The sequence below is a fragment of the Anoplopoma fimbria genome, chromosome 2 (genome assembly GCF_027596085.1).
Source record: "Anoplopoma fimbria isolate UVic2021 breed Golden Eagle Sablefish chromosome 2, Afim_UVic_2022, whole genome shotgun sequence".
Lineage (NCBI taxonomy): Eukaryota > Metazoa > Chordata > Actinopteri > Perciformes > Anoplopomatidae > Anoplopoma > Anoplopoma fimbria.
Window position 1 is genome coordinate 3483197 of NC_072450.1, and position 15450 is coordinate 3498646.

General features: G+C 37.8%; 2 protein-coding genes across 2 annotated transcripts; one reads left to right on the forward strand and one right to left on the reverse strand.

The window, feature by feature from the left end:
• Window positions 1-386: 386 nt before the first annotated feature.
• Window positions 387-1707, forward strand: cart3 (cocaine- and amphetamine-regulated transcript 3). Its single transcript, XM_054621178.1, has 3 exons — window positions 387-584; window positions 1404-1487; window positions 1600-1707. The coding sequence occupies exons 1-3, from the start codon at window positions 387-389 to the stop codon at window positions 1705-1707; spliced, it is 390 nt and encodes a 129-aa protein (XP_054477153.1).
• Window positions 1708-8850: 7143 nt separating this feature from the next.
• cdkn2aip (CDKN2A interacting protein) lies at window positions 8851-14253 on the reverse strand. Its single transcript, XM_054621166.1, has 4 exons — window positions 14182-14253; window positions 13575-13815; window positions 12446-12570; window positions 8851-10739 (listed from the first exon to the last, which is right to left on the reverse strand). Exons 2-4 carry the CDS (start codon window positions 13811-13813, stop codon window positions 10162-10164), a joined length of 942 nt encoding a protein of 313 aa, XP_054477141.1. The 5' UTR covers window positions 13814-13815; window positions 14182-14253; the 3' UTR covers window positions 8851-10161.
• Window positions 14254-15450: the final 1197 nt, after the last annotated feature.

Sequence of the window (15450 nt, forward strand, 5' to 3'; positions counted from 1 at the left end):
ATCGGCTCCATTAGTGAATGAACGTGACAGTTACTTCCTTTTTCCTCTGCTACATGACTGTAATGTAATGTAATGTAATGTATAATGACCACAGTTACAGACACCAACATATAATCTGCTGTTATTTGAATGTAATGTTGTTGTTGTTGTTGTTGTTGTTGTTGTTGTTGTTATATATATTTTGCCCAGCAACTTTTCACAGGGATGACTCACCCAAGAAGCTGTTACATGACCAAAAAAAGGAAGAAACTCAAAAGGATAAGGTGGAGCCAGATAGAGTCAGATGTAAAGGTGTTTGGAGGGGGGGAGGAGAGGAGGAGGAGGTGGGAGGAGGGAGGAGGGGAGAGAGACTATTTGAGACCAGAGTGAGAGAGAGGGGGCCCCACATGCTGCCGAGCATCAGGACCATGCAGACCACCTCCAGGATGCTCAGCTCGGCGCTCCTCTGCTCGCTGCTGCTGCTGCTCTCCAGAGACGCCGGAGCACAAACCCTGCTGGAGCCGGAGTCCGAGGAGGAGCTGAGCCCCAGAGCTCTGCGGGACTTCTACCCTAAAGGTCCCAACCTGACCAGTGAGAAGCAGCTGGTGAGCTTTACTATTACTTCACTGCATGCTTTAATAAAGACTGCAACTTAGATACATTCACAACAACTCTGAATGGGTTTTTTTTTGCAATTTACTTCATTTAATTGTTGCCATTCAGCTCCAGTTTTTTTAACCAAACTCCATTCAGAAATGCATGCATTTAAGATTTATGCTCTGTGCAGATAATTATGAATTTGACTTTTCATATAATCGATTTGTGCCATTTTTTAAACAACATATTCAACTGTCATAACTATATTGCATATTGTGATAAAACATGGCAAAAGTATTTATTATATTTGTAGAATCTTTTTTGCAATTTACTTCATTTTAGTTGTGTTTTGTTAGTAATTGTTGCCATTCAGCTCTTTTTAACCAAACTCCATTCAGAAATGCATGCATTTAAGAGTTATGCTCTGTGCAGATAATTATGTATTTGACATTTCATATAATCCATTTGTGCCATTTTTTAAACAACATATTCAACTGTCATAACTATATTGCATATTATGATATAACATGGCATTATGTATTTGACTTTTCATATAATCCATTTGTGCCATTTTCTAAACAACTATATTGCATATTATGATAAAACATGGCAAAAGTATTTATTATATTTGTAGAATCTTTTTTTGCAATTTTGTGAATCTACATGTTTGTGGCTGAAATAAAAAAAGCTTTATTCATTTAAGACTTTCTTTTCTTTCTGCTGTGTGTGTGTGTGTGTGTGTGTGTGTGTGTGTGTGTGTGTGTGTGTGTGTGTGTGTGTGTGTGTGTGTGTGTGTGTGTGTGTGTGTGTGTGTGTGTGTCTGTCAGCTCGGAGCTCTGCAAGAAGTTCTGGAAAAGCTTCAAGCCAAACGACTCCCATCATGGGAAAAGAAATTTGGCCAAGTCCCAACGGTACTGTGTGTATATCTCTAATGCATCACATTGCATTGATTGCTATTGGGTTGGTCTGCATGCATGTCGCAGCAGAGACACTGAACGCCTCTGGTGTGGTTTCTCCCCTCAGTGTGACGTCGGGGAGCAGTGCGCCGTGAGAAAAGGTGCACGGATCGGGAAGATGTGCGACTGTCCCCGGGGAGCTTTCTGCAACTTTTTCCTGCTGAAGTGCTTATGATGAGATGGAGAGAAGAGGAAGAAGAGGAGGAAGAAGAAGAAGAAATAACTCGATTCCTTTGTAATTACTGTCATATTTTTTTATGATACAGCTGAGGAGCAGGTTTGGTGACTGGCCCACCTTTAGTAGTTCTATGATTAAAAATTATCTTTAAAGTATGTCTCATGATGGACAGGATGCTATAGAGACCCATAGAGTTAAATATCCAGAACCACTTAATGTCTGTACAACCACAGGACTGTTGTTTGTGACGTAGTAGGAGCTCATTCAATAAATAACCCACAAGTCTTAACAGAAATATCATGGGAATATTATAGTGATTCTTCACCTGGGGGGAAAGAAATCTGTCTTTTGAACTTGAACTATTTTGTTTCAGATGAATGTTTGTGTATGAAATCATAATAATATGATCATATAATAATAATAATAATAATAAAAAATCATTATTGTTTTGTAAAGCAGTGGAGTGAGTGCATATTCTTTTCATGCAAACAAAGAAAGGCTTTGGGATTTTTTTAAAGGCACAAACAAGATGGTGTTAAAGAGCTCAGTCAGTGTTTGAGGGAATGACGTCGAGGTGACCCAGTCTGTGACGTCACGCCTCCAGGGGGTTGTTGTTGTTGGGGATGGAGGAGCTGCAGAGGAAAGAGGAAGTATTTATGAATCAGTAACTGTCACGCTCATTCACTAATGGAGCCGATGAGTTTTGCATGGAAGAAAATAATTAACCTGCAGCAGATGAGTTCAGATTTAAACTGACGTAAAAACTAAAAGAAGACAAATCTATATCGGATTCATTCCACTTATGCAGTTAACTCATATTTAAGCTTAAACATCAGCACATCCAGATGTGTCGGTCAGTTTCAAATCAAAGTGCTTTTCTTCACTCAAACATCAGCTTTTGTTACTTCACTTGGACGTTTGAGCTTCACTTTGCAGGATGATGTTTGTTTTTCACAATCACATTACATTACATTACAGTCATTTAGCAGACGCTTTTATCCAAAGCGACTTACAGTCAGTAGTATATTACATATCATTCACCCATTCACACACTGATGACAGGCTACCATCAAGGTGCCACCATCAGACTCTAACTAACATTCATCATCCAGTCCACACCGATGGCAAGCCTTCAGGAGCAACTTGGGGTTAAGTGTCTTGCCCAAGGACACATCGACTGCCGAAGCCGGGTATCGAACCACCGACCCTCTGATTGGAGAACTACCTTGCTTTTCTTCCGTGCTCCCTTTGGATACACTTTAAGACTTTTTTTTGTTTGATTGACCAAAATGGAATGTGCAAAGAATTCAAGTAAACGTTAGCAGCACATACAGGCTTCAGACAGAGGATGTCACATGTGTACAGATGGTAAAGCCCTCACAGGCCAATTTGTAATTTGTGATTCTGGGCTATACAAAATAAACTGAATTGAATTGAATTGAATACAGAACTTGTGGAAGTAGAATAATACACTAAAATAATGAAAAAAAGATAGATATAAACACAGCTATAAACACAGCCATCAGATGTATTTGGGAAAAAAGTATGGTACTTTTTACCCGATAGGGTTTTTATTTTGCTTTACATAAACTTTGGGTGATATCCAAAATTCCCTCTATAAAAAAACCTTTGACTCTAACATGTCCACAAAATGAAACAAGAATTTTGAACCTGGCTTTATCCAATTTTCAGATTTCTGTTCTTGATATTTATGCTTGATAATAAGCTCATATAAGATAAGATAATATCTCATTTGTGTATTAAAACATATGATTTCAGAGAACTTGTAATACAAAAAAGTATTGTCTTAATGCAAGTAATCAACTGGGGAAGTTTAATATTGATATCTGTTGATTTCTTAACCCATTCAGCTGGAGTATTTTCTGACGGAGATAACATTATGAATGAAGGACTTTTATTTGTTAGACAGTATTTTTACATTGTGGTACTACTACTTTTCCCTAAGTAAAAGATCTGAATACTTCACATGACAACGAGCTGCTAGTCATATAATCATTTGTTGCAAACAGTCAAATGACAATAAACACCATTAACACTGGAATATTAATTAATAAGATTCATCTAACAAACACATATTATCATCTTCATCATCACTGAACATTTGCTGGTTTATTCCCTCTTATAATAATAATAATAATAATAATAATAATAATAATAATAATAATAATAATAATAATAATAATAACATATTTCTAGAATCCTCCTTGTTGTTTGAGTTGACTTGAGATTCCCAGCCGTCTGTTTTTGTTTCTTCTTGGTATTCCACATCACTGTGCTCATCTGGGATCCACCGTCTCCTCCTCTCTGCTACCTGTCAGCAGCTATCAATGATGCAGCGGAGACGAGTACAAAATGTTTACTCTGTCCATTCCGTGGACAGAGTAAACAGTGTGTGTGTGTGTGTGTGTGTGTGTGTGTGTGTGTGTGTGTGTGTGTGTGTGTGTGTGTGTGTGTGTGTGTGTGTGTCATAATAGTCATAATATGTAGTTTGTGCTGTTGATCGATCTAATCACACGTTTTCCTGTTTGCCCTGTGATTTCCTGCAAAACCTGCTATCATCATTAATATTTCAACGTGTCAATATTTTATTCGTGTCATAGGATCAAATATATTTTGAAATTGGTCCAGTATTGAAGGAGACTGGGGGAACTCCTCACTGTTGATGTACGTACCAATAAAAGTGCTTGTTTCTGCCTCAGATTGTTGTTTTAATGACAACATTAAAGGAAAGACGTAACGAGGAAATCAAACCCTTTTCTCTTCCTTTCCCTCAATCTCTGAACCCATCTGCTACCGCTCTGATGACAAATAGGCCTCTAAAAACAAGGCTCTATACTTCTTGGGGTTCCAGTAGAGCCAGTGGATATCGGTGCTAACAGTCTTCCTTTTTCCAAAAGTAGCAACTAGCTAATTGTGATCTGATTTTGAGCTAAATCAACGTCAGACTAAAGGTTGTCGGTTCCAGGTTTTGCTCTTCACACGGACGGTTTGCCTGCATTCAACCAAAGACTGCTCCAACGTGATTGGTCGATTAACACTTCCGATACCCAAATCTTGTCACGTGCTGAACAGATTCTACATATGAATGTTGTTAATAGCAAGTTATCGTAATACAACGTTTCATATGATATCTTATGAAACGTAACAATTCATTTTTCGTGTCTTTTCCTTCAAAAGTCCAGCAACACATGTTCATTTCCACCTGTTACATGCATATGGTCTTTTTCAAAGAAAGAAATCTGTCTTAACAAGAAACAACTTAGTTAGGTTTCTCTGTAACAAACAGAAAGGGAAACGTAAAGAAAAGTTTTACTTCTCTTTAGGGTCTTTTCCATCATTTTGTCAGACACTTATATTAAAAAACGAGCTCTTGGGATCACATTTCTGCAAGAATATGTACAACAGAAAAGGGCAAGACACAAATCATTTTCTTAATCCTGTTTGAATTGTGCCATGAGCTTCACATATAATGTTTATCAATTTAAAAGATCATTTTGCACGTCAAGAAAGTCTACTTTTATCATAAAGCTGTTGAAGTTAAAATGACTTCACAGCCAAAAGTGTTGTTTCTCTCTGAAGCTACGATTGTGTTTTCCTACCAGAACGTTCTCACATCAACAACGCTCTCACTCCTTCTTTCACTTCCCATCTGATGAAACTTGTTGGCATGAAACATCAAAGTTAGCTAACTAGCTAGCCAAGCTAACGACCATGCTGGTGTTGGTGATGTACATTGTGATTTTCATCGGTTTCAAACTAAACTAAATGTTACTCCGACAAACGGAGACTTCCTTGACTTTCAAAATGATCTTTTAAAGTGACAAACATCATATTCATGGCACAATTCAAACAGGATCAAATCATTTTTTGTCTCTCCCCATTGACTAAAAGTTTTTCCAAAATAAGGTCCCATGGAGGACACAGGAAGGGGGCGGGGCTTTACCTCTCCATTGACGGTGAGCCGTTGCCCCTAGCGATCACATTTAGCGGCTGCCGTCTGCAGCGTTCTCCGTCAATACTGGACCAATTTCAGACAATTGTTGTCCCCGTTAGTCACTTCGACATAATGAAATGAGGAAATTGGGTCCAGGTTGCAAAAACACAGAAGTTGACCTTTAACCTTTGTAGCTGTTGAGATGTAAAAACTCCAATCTTGTTCATTTTGGCTCATTTTGGGGTTTTTAAAGCACATTTATAGATCCCCTTAACTTATTAAACACTTGTTAAAAAACACCCAGACACATTCACGGCGGTGGGCGCTGACAATAAGACTGTTTATCTTGGTTCCTGAGCGGCGATACTTTCCCCAGACAGCGAGGATTTGCTATCGATCTCTGGGGGAATTACCTCTAAGCCCGATTGAGATTGCATGTGTGGATAAGAGGCCCTTTTTTCCCCCACCGCACAGTGAGACACTTTGAAACCTGCAGCAATCACCCCCGTCGGGCTGAACGTTTGTCTGTGTGTGATAATTTGACAGAGAAGTAAAGAATGACGGATTAGAGATGGTGACGGAAACACTGATAATAAAAAAAACCCTGAAAGGAGAGAGAGACGAGGCGGAGGGTGATTGAGAGCGTGATGGATGGATGTGCGGAGCTGGTTGACAAATGAGACATTCTGTAATAGAGATCGTTCTCTGAGGACGACAATGTTGGGTGTAAACCGCTCAATGCATCAGCTCCAGACACGAGGCTGGAGGCAGCGACGTTGATTTATAGTGTCTGAACACCCGTATGTCTACAGGGGTTTACTCTGCTCCTGCTGTGAGTCAATACAGTAGAAACTTTTGACTCTTAGGATCTCTACTCAGGAATAGAGGCTGATAATAAATAAATGGTAAATAAAAGAAGGTATTTCCACGACTGCGTCTTTGTGGCCTAGCGGTTTAGATATCTGGAATGTAAAGTTTTCGTGGTTCGAATCCAGTTGGCGACCGTTGTTGAACGTAATACTTTTCTCCAGTAAAGGAAAATAGCAAAAAATATCATTTAAAGGGACAGTTCAGCACAGAATCAAAAACACAGATTTTTCCTCTCTCCTGTAGTGCTATTTATATATACAGCGGGTAAAATAAGTATTGAACACGTCACCATTTTTCTCAGTAAATATATTTCTAAAGGTGCTATTGACATGACATTTTCACCAGATGTCGGTAACAACCCAAGTAATCCATACACACAAAGAAAACCAAACAAATAAGTTCAGAAATTAAGTTATGTGTAATAAAATGGAATGACACAGAGAAAAAGTATTGAACACGGTTACTGAAATGTATTTAATACTTGGTACAGAAGCCTTTGTTGGTAATGACAGCTTCAAGACGCCTCCTGTATGGAGAAACTAGTTGCATGCATTGCTCAGGTGTGATTTTGAAAAATGGTGACGTGTTCAATACGTATTGTACCCGCTGTATATCGAGTTATTTGGTGAGAGTTGCAGAGTTGTAGATATCGGACGTAGAGATGTCTGCCTTCTCTCCAAATAATGGAACTATATGACATGTCATCTTGAGGTACTCAAAGTGCCAAAAAACAACAACATTTAACTCAAAAGAAATGTTTCTTTCTAGAAATCATGACCCGGTTACTACTTACAGAACTTGTTGTGAGCAGTTTCTGTGGTTCTTATGAAACTTTTTATAAATAAAAAACAGCTACAAAATTCAATGCTGAATATATAATGATTTTATAAATGAATGCCACATTGACATTCTGCTGCCAAAAAGTACTTTCATTTTGATACTTTAAATGCATATGTACTTCTACTTAAGTAAGTTTTTTGAATGCAAAACTTGTACTTGTAGTGAAGTCATTTTACCCTGGTGTTTTGCTACTTTTATTTAAAGTGTCAAATTCCATACTAACATGCTGTTTTTCAGAATTGTGCCTGCAAATTTCCATTTTTTTCTGTGTATCCAATGAAGAAAAACTGTAAAACATTATTTATTCAAAGTGGCAAACTTGAAGATTTTCCTTTGGATAAATGTCTGTTAAGTCAGTATCTCATGCCGAAGGAGGTAACACAATTGTGATTGAGCTTTTGGCCCACTTATGAAAGTATTGCAATATTTATATATTTGCAGTTTTAGAATCTGGTTGTTTGTGGAGACATCCCTGACAGAAAATCTGTATTACAGTTTTTCCTTTGCATTTTTCTGCATGTATACGGACAAAAAATATAACTATGCACATATTTCTGAAAAATAGCTTGTTAGTATGGAATTTGAAAAGCAGCCTAAAACAAAACCATGAACACAATTCCATTATGTCATTAAAATATAAATTATACATCAACTAGAACTAAATATTAAGGACTAACACTTTAAGTAAAATGTCTAAATACTTCTTCCACCTCTGGCGTTTACATTCTGTTTTCCAACTGATGGATTAACAAATAAATACTAAAAGAGGTCTGATTGTAGAATTCAATAACGCGGTCAATAATGTGAAGAACTAAAGGTCAAACTAAATCAGTTTCTACGTTTCCTTTTCTTTTCCTAAAAGGTTAAACTGGAAAAGTCTCTCTCTCTCACAGCCGGACCAACCTTACGGCTCAGATACAAACAAAAGTTAACCTTTATCTGGAGCGAGCTTTGTTCGATTCCCTAAATCACACAGGACCTTGAGCTCCTCGTGAATTTGCAAACGTGACGTTTCCACCGCCGCCGCAGCTTTAAGCAGCACGTTACAGATCACATCAGTGTTCAGAGGAACCACGGACCAGTCATGTGAATGAAGTCCGGTGAACTGTGCTGATGAGGCCGGAGGCTTCCTGCTGGTACAAACAATAGCCGCTTCATCTGTGGGAGGAGGTCAGGCGTGAATGTCGCTCAAATCATACAGAGATTTATGATTATTTATTTATCTGAGCTTCTATTTAATGAGGAACTGAGTCATCCTGCTCACATCCTGTCTGAACTCGCCAATTAGCGCTAATGAGAGGTGAAACGCGTCTACTTATTGATACAAATAGTTATTTTCTTCTTTATTGTAGTCCCTTTGTGACATGAGATCATTAGGCTGTTGATAGAAAGTATTTTTGGCTGTTTTTTCAAAAATGCTGTTACGAGAAAATGTAGTGAATCTGCAGGTAGAAACCAAATAAAATGCACTTGGGTTAAATTATTTTCTTTATTTAAAAATATATTTAGAAACAGAACCACTGGTGTAAACGAACAGTAACATACAGGAACCGTGTGGAACTCACACTCACAACCCTGTTCACCTTCAACCCCCAAAAAAGAATTAAAATAAAATGAATCACACGTCACAGCAGCACTTTACCCTCAAACACACCGGCACCGTGCTCTCTGCATCAAACTGAGCTCAGAGGAATCTTTCTGGATTGTGACACTCGAATACATTTCAACATTGTGTGGGTCTCAGCTTATTTTTTAAATCAATGAAGTTAAATAATGAAATAAAATAAAAGCAGTAGCATTTAGTACTTCTGTGTACAGTTTAATGGGTACTGTGGTTTGCCTCCTTAAACATACTGTAATAAAAAAACTCAAACCAGTAAGTCAATTTGTTGTAGCAATACTTTGATTGAAATCACTATTTTTTTTATTTAAAGTAGAAAAATTATCGTTAAATGAATATTTGGGTCAGTAGAAACGAGAATGCAATCGCAACCTGATACAGAAACAAAACTTAAAACGCAAAGGTTAGCACATTTGTAAAAATAAAAAAATAACGTCTGGACTTATTCCTCATATTCATCTATGTTTGTGTTCTTCACTGGTGTGAACAATAAAGGCAAATCAATCAGAACTATAAAAAGTTACAGTGACCGTATTAGTTTTAGTTTTTGTATCCTGCTGCCTGACAAAGTGACAGATAATCAAAACTGTAAAAAAACAAGTTATCGGTTTGTCTTTTTATTCCCTCCTAACCGAGCTGTGGGAATCTGAACCAATCAGAAAGCAACAGTAAGTCAGGTGGTGTTGGATAAAACCCGTCACGGTAGGAATGAACAAAGGGGAGCAGTATATATATATACACACTACTCCTAGTATTATGGCCGAAAGCACTCTGTTGTGAAAAATAATCACATAAACTCTTAATGTGAAACTTCCTCCGACAACACTCAGGTGATATTTAATCCTTTATTTGTTTTAAACTGTTCAAACTGTTTTGCTGATTGAGCTTCTTTTTTCCAGTTTATGGCTGTTTGACTTCACACACTGTCAATAAAACTGAAAGCGGTTGTAAATGTAGTCGGGACAGTATAAAGATCCATTCTGCTTGTTGTGGTGATCTGAGACGTTTCTCTAACAACGTGCCACCTGCATTATGACACCATTCATTGTGTAAAATGCATCACAGCCTGGTCCTCGAACACGCTTATGAACTCCTTCAGTAGCTCCGGTAAGTCGACGTCACTTGTCTTTGCTTCCAGTAGGTCAAACGTCCCAAACCGTCTGCTCTACGAGGAACCCTCTTCCTGCTGCTCGGCCTCAAAAGGGTAGCTGATTGCGGGAGGGAAGCCCTGACTCCGAGGCTGTTCGTCCAACAACATCAAGTCCTCCACGTCTTTCCCTTTGAACCTCCGCCTGCAGATCTTTACTGTCACTTTTCGCCCCTGAAAGACCTTGAGGGCCTCTTTGGAAGCCATGGCCTTGGCGGCGGACTCGTCCCGCCCGTACCCCGTCCCCATGTAGACGCTCTGACAGCGGATCTCGCACACGTGGCCTTCCTTCTGCGTGCGTCCCGCGGGGAGGCCCTCGATGTCCTTCAGCGGCACAAACACGCAGGTCAGGGTCTCTTTGCACGACTCCACGCAGCTGCGGAGAATTTCAAAATGGTCCAGGTTCGGACCGAAGCCCCCCGCCGACACCAGCTTCCAGGCCACGGCCTTGTACAGGCGGTTGAAGAAGGGCTGGTGCTCTGCTGGAGCCTGTGGACTAGGTCCTGACTTCTGACTCCCGGGCCACGGAGCAGCTCGGCCGTCGAGCTCATTAGATCCACATTTGGCTCTTTTCACAGCGCCCTCAGCGTCAGCCTCTGCAAATGATGACACAACAGGCAGGAGACAGTGATGACTGCACAAAGAATCACATCCTAATGAGGGAGCAGACTCCAGTCTCAGGTGTGGGAGTTGAAAGAGAAAAAACCTGCTAGTAGGTAATTACAGAGAAACCCTGCTGTAAAGAAAACATCACTGAAACATGCTGGTGGTCCGTAAAAAGCAGCAAAGCCTGTGCTGCACCGAGTCCTTCCCACGAGATAACCTGCTCACAGCTTGCAAGTAGTCACATCGCTCATAAAGCTATCCAAGGTCACCAGATTATCTAATCCTTTAGATAATGTGTGTTAAAATGAGCCTCAATAAAATGTAATAAATTTACAATAAATCAAAAAAGTGATGTTCACTGACAAATGCAGCTATCAATAATATAAAAATGTTAATATTTTTTATGTACTGTGTATGTTTTGTGTTCATTGTAAGCACTTTTCTATAAATCTACGGTGAATCATGAAGGATGGTTTATATGAAAAAACTAATATTACAATATTTTAACCAAACAATATATGCTTCCATTTCAGTGTTTGTTGAAACTTTCAGAGAATAATTTACTCAAGAATAAACATAGGGACGATATGAACATTTTGTGTCATGATTAACTTGGGCAACTAAATTGTGATTCACGATATTATCCAAATAATCATAAATATATGCTTTAAACTCTTAAATTGACACTTAAACATTCTGAAGTCATGTTGTTAAGAAACAAAAAATGTTGTTGCATCACAGACCTTTTAAAAAAAATGTAAAACATATTTTTAGTGAATGTAAAAATCAGACAATCATAAATAAGGTAATTATAATTTATTTTTTTTTTAAAATGGTAATTCCTGTGATTTTTTTCTTTTTTAAATCAGGCTCTGTTTCTAACTTCTCTACCCAGGCGGCAAGTCACTTTTGACAATATTCACGATTATCCGGATTATGGAAATTTACAATGACCATTTGAGTGTGTGTGTGTTTTTATCCTGACTGCTGATGAAGATACTTTACTCTTCCATCCCTCTCAAAGCGGATTGTAACTTTTGAGGCTGTAGCTTGTGGCGTTGCTGGACTGCATCTTGTTTATAGGTGCTTTTAATATATTTTGTCCATCCAGATATACACAAAGGTTTGGACTTCTCATTCAACTACTCTGAAGAATCTAAAATATAAAACATATTCTGGTTTGTTGAGCATTTGTTTGTTTACCACATAATTCCATATGTGTTCCTTCATAGTTTGGATGTCTTCAATATTAATCTACAAAAATAAAAATAAAAATAAAGAAAAAAACATTGAATGAGAAGGTGTGTCCAAACTTTTGACTGGTACTGTATATATATATATATAAATATAAAAAATAAAAATATATAAAAATAAAAATAAAAATAAAGAAAAAACCTTGAATGAGAAGGTGTGTCCAAACTTTTGACTGGTACTGTATACATACTAGAAAATACATTTTAAGACAATACAATCCAAGACCACACCGCTATCTGGCCACAATGCTTACTGTATTCTCCTTATTTATCTGTTGCTCTGTGTATTCCTAACAAGCTCAAATTATAAAATAGTTGTACTGAGTGTCAAATGTGTGTCTTGCGTCACCGTCCGCCTGAATCCATCTGCAGCATGAACTGTGTCTGAGAAAGTAAATACAGGCGTCTGTTTGTATTCTTATTAAACGTGTGTATTGCATTACCAGCTGTGGCACTCCGCTTTCCTCTGGAAAGAATCCCATCTTTTGTCGTTTTGCGAACTGGAGCATCTTTGACCACGATCCCCTCTCCCATCTCCTTGATCTTGTCCATCACAGCCTGTGGATAGCTGGAGAGAGAAGAGAAGAGAGGAACGTGAACTCCACATCTGTACGCCTTTATCTCTGCTGCTCTGTCAGTGTCTGTCCTACCAAGAAGCACTACACTGAGCCTTCCACTTAGCACTTATTGTATTCTATTAGTTTGTTGCACTTATTGTATTCTATTAGTTTGTTTCTGCACTTATTGTATTCTATTAGTTTGTTTCTGCACTTATTGTATTCATATTAGTTTGTTGCACTTATTGTATTCATATTAGTTTGTTGCACTTATTATATTCGTAATAGTTTGTTTCACTTATTGTATTCTATTAGTTTGTTGCACTTATTGTATTAGTTTGTTGCACTTATTGTATTAGTTTGTTGCACTTATTGTATTCATATTAGTTGTTGCACTTATTGTATTAGTTTGTTGCACTTATTATATTCGTAATAGTTTGTTTCTGCACTTATTGTATTCTATTAGTTTGTTTCACTTATTGTATTCGTAATAGTTCATTTCACTTATTGTATTCTATTAGTTTGTTTCTGTACTTTTGCTCTGGTTTATGCTTTTAGTTGCTTGTTTAATAAAGGAGATGCACTTATGACTTCTGGTGACTAGTAGTTCTCTTGAATAATAATATGTTGAAGAAACTTATTGTAAGTCGCTTTGGATAAAAGCGTCTCTCTAAATGACTGTAATGTAATGTATGTATGTATGTATGTATGTATGTATGTATGTATGTATGTATGTAATGTATGTAATGTATGTATGTATGTATGTCATGTATGTAATGTAACGTATGTAATGTATGTAATGACTGTAATGTATGTAATGTATGTAATGTAATGTATGTCATGTATGTAATGTATGTAATGTAATGTATGTAATGTATGTAATGTATGTAATGTATGTAATGTATGTAATGTATGTAATGTAATGTATGTAATGTATGTAATGACTGTAATGTATGTATGTAATGTATGTAATGTAATGTAATGTATGTAATGTATTGTATGTAATGTAATGTACCTGCAGCCGAGGAAGACGTGATTGGCCCAGACCACGGACAGAGACAGCAGCTTGTCCAGGCTGCTGCTGGACACTCCGGGCTCCAGTGAGGGGAAAGCCTCCATGTTCCTGAGGATGAACTCTCTGCGGGCAGCCCACTGCTTCTCACTCTCACAGTAGGTCCTGAGTGTGGGGACCCACTGGGCCAGCTGTGGGTTCTGCTCCAGGTACTCTGAAACAGTGTCCTCTTGGCTTGCCATCCCTGTAACAACAACAACAACAACAACAACAACAACAACAACAACAGTGTTATTAGTGCAGCTAGCTAACAGGCTAACTGCTAGCTCCACAGGTCTGCAGAGGAGCTGACACATGTTATGCTATGCTAACATTAGCCTCATTGAGCTAACAGTCACATTCCCCACAGACACACTGACACACTGACTTCAGCAGCTGACGTCACGTTAAGTTAAACAGCTAGCTAAGTTAGCCTGTGAATGCTAGCTCTAGAAGCCACGCTGAGAACTACAAAACGTGCTTTAATGAGTCCTGGTGTGGTGAGTTATAATGTGAGTATTCTGCTGGAACAACGCAGATAAAAACATCTGAACCAGTAACTGCGACGTACCAGAGTCTCCGCTGCGAGCTGCTGCTAGCTAGCTACATGGCCGAGTGATGACGCGAGACTGGCGACGCGTTCTCCAGAAGAACTACATTTCCCAGAAGCGCGTTGAACTTAACTTTTGTTAACTATTAAAAAAATATATATACATATTATTATATCGTTGGTCTAAATGTCAGAGTAATAATAATAAACACATTTGGGAAATTTATATAAAAAATAAAGTTGAAGTTAAGGCATAGCAAGGAGGAACTACATTTCCCAGAAGCGCCTTGAACTTAACTTTTTTAACTAAAAAAAATATTAAAAAACAGCGGGTGATTTAGTGTCATATCGTTGATTTAAATATATATAAATAAATAAATATCAGAATATTAATAATAAAATAATTTGTGATATTTATATCAAACAATTAATAGAAGTTAAGCATAGCAACGGAGCGACGGTTGCTACGTCCATGGTTACCGTTGGTTAGCAACCAGTCCGTGCCGCCCCCATGATGCTTTGCGTCCTCTTTTTTTCCGAGAAGAACTACATTTCCCAGAAGCGCCTTGAACTTAACTTTTGTTAACTATTAAAAAAAAAAAAAAAAAATTTATTATTATATCGTTGATCTAAATCTCAGAGTAATAATAATAAACACATTTGTGACATTTATATAAAAAATAAAGTTGAAGTTAAGGCATAGCAAGGAGGAACTACATTTCCCAGAAGCGCCTTGAACTTAACTTTTTTAACAAAAAAAAAAAAAAACAGCGGGTGATTTAGTGTCATATCGTTGATTTAAATATATATATATAAATAAATATCAGAATATTAATAATAAAATAATTTGTGATATTTATATAAAACAATTAATAGAAGTTAAGCATAGCAACGGAGCGACGGTTGCTATGGCCATGGTTACCGTTGGTTAGCAACCAGTCCATGCCGCCCCCATGATGCTTTGCGTCCTCTTTTTTTCCAAGAAGAACTACTTTTCCCAGAAGCGCCTTTAACTTAACTTTTGTTCACTAAAAAAAAAAAAAAGATTTATTATTATATCGTTGATCTAAATATCTGAATAATAATAATAATAATAAACATATTTGTCACATTTATATAAAAAATAAAATAGAAGTTAAGGCATAGCAACGGAGCGACGGTTGCTACGTCCATGGTTACCGTTGGTTAGCAACCAGTCCGTGCCGCCCCCATGATGCTTTGCGTCCTCTTTTTTTTCCGATAAGAACTACTTTTCCCAGAAGCGCCTTCAATTTAACTTTTGTTAACTAA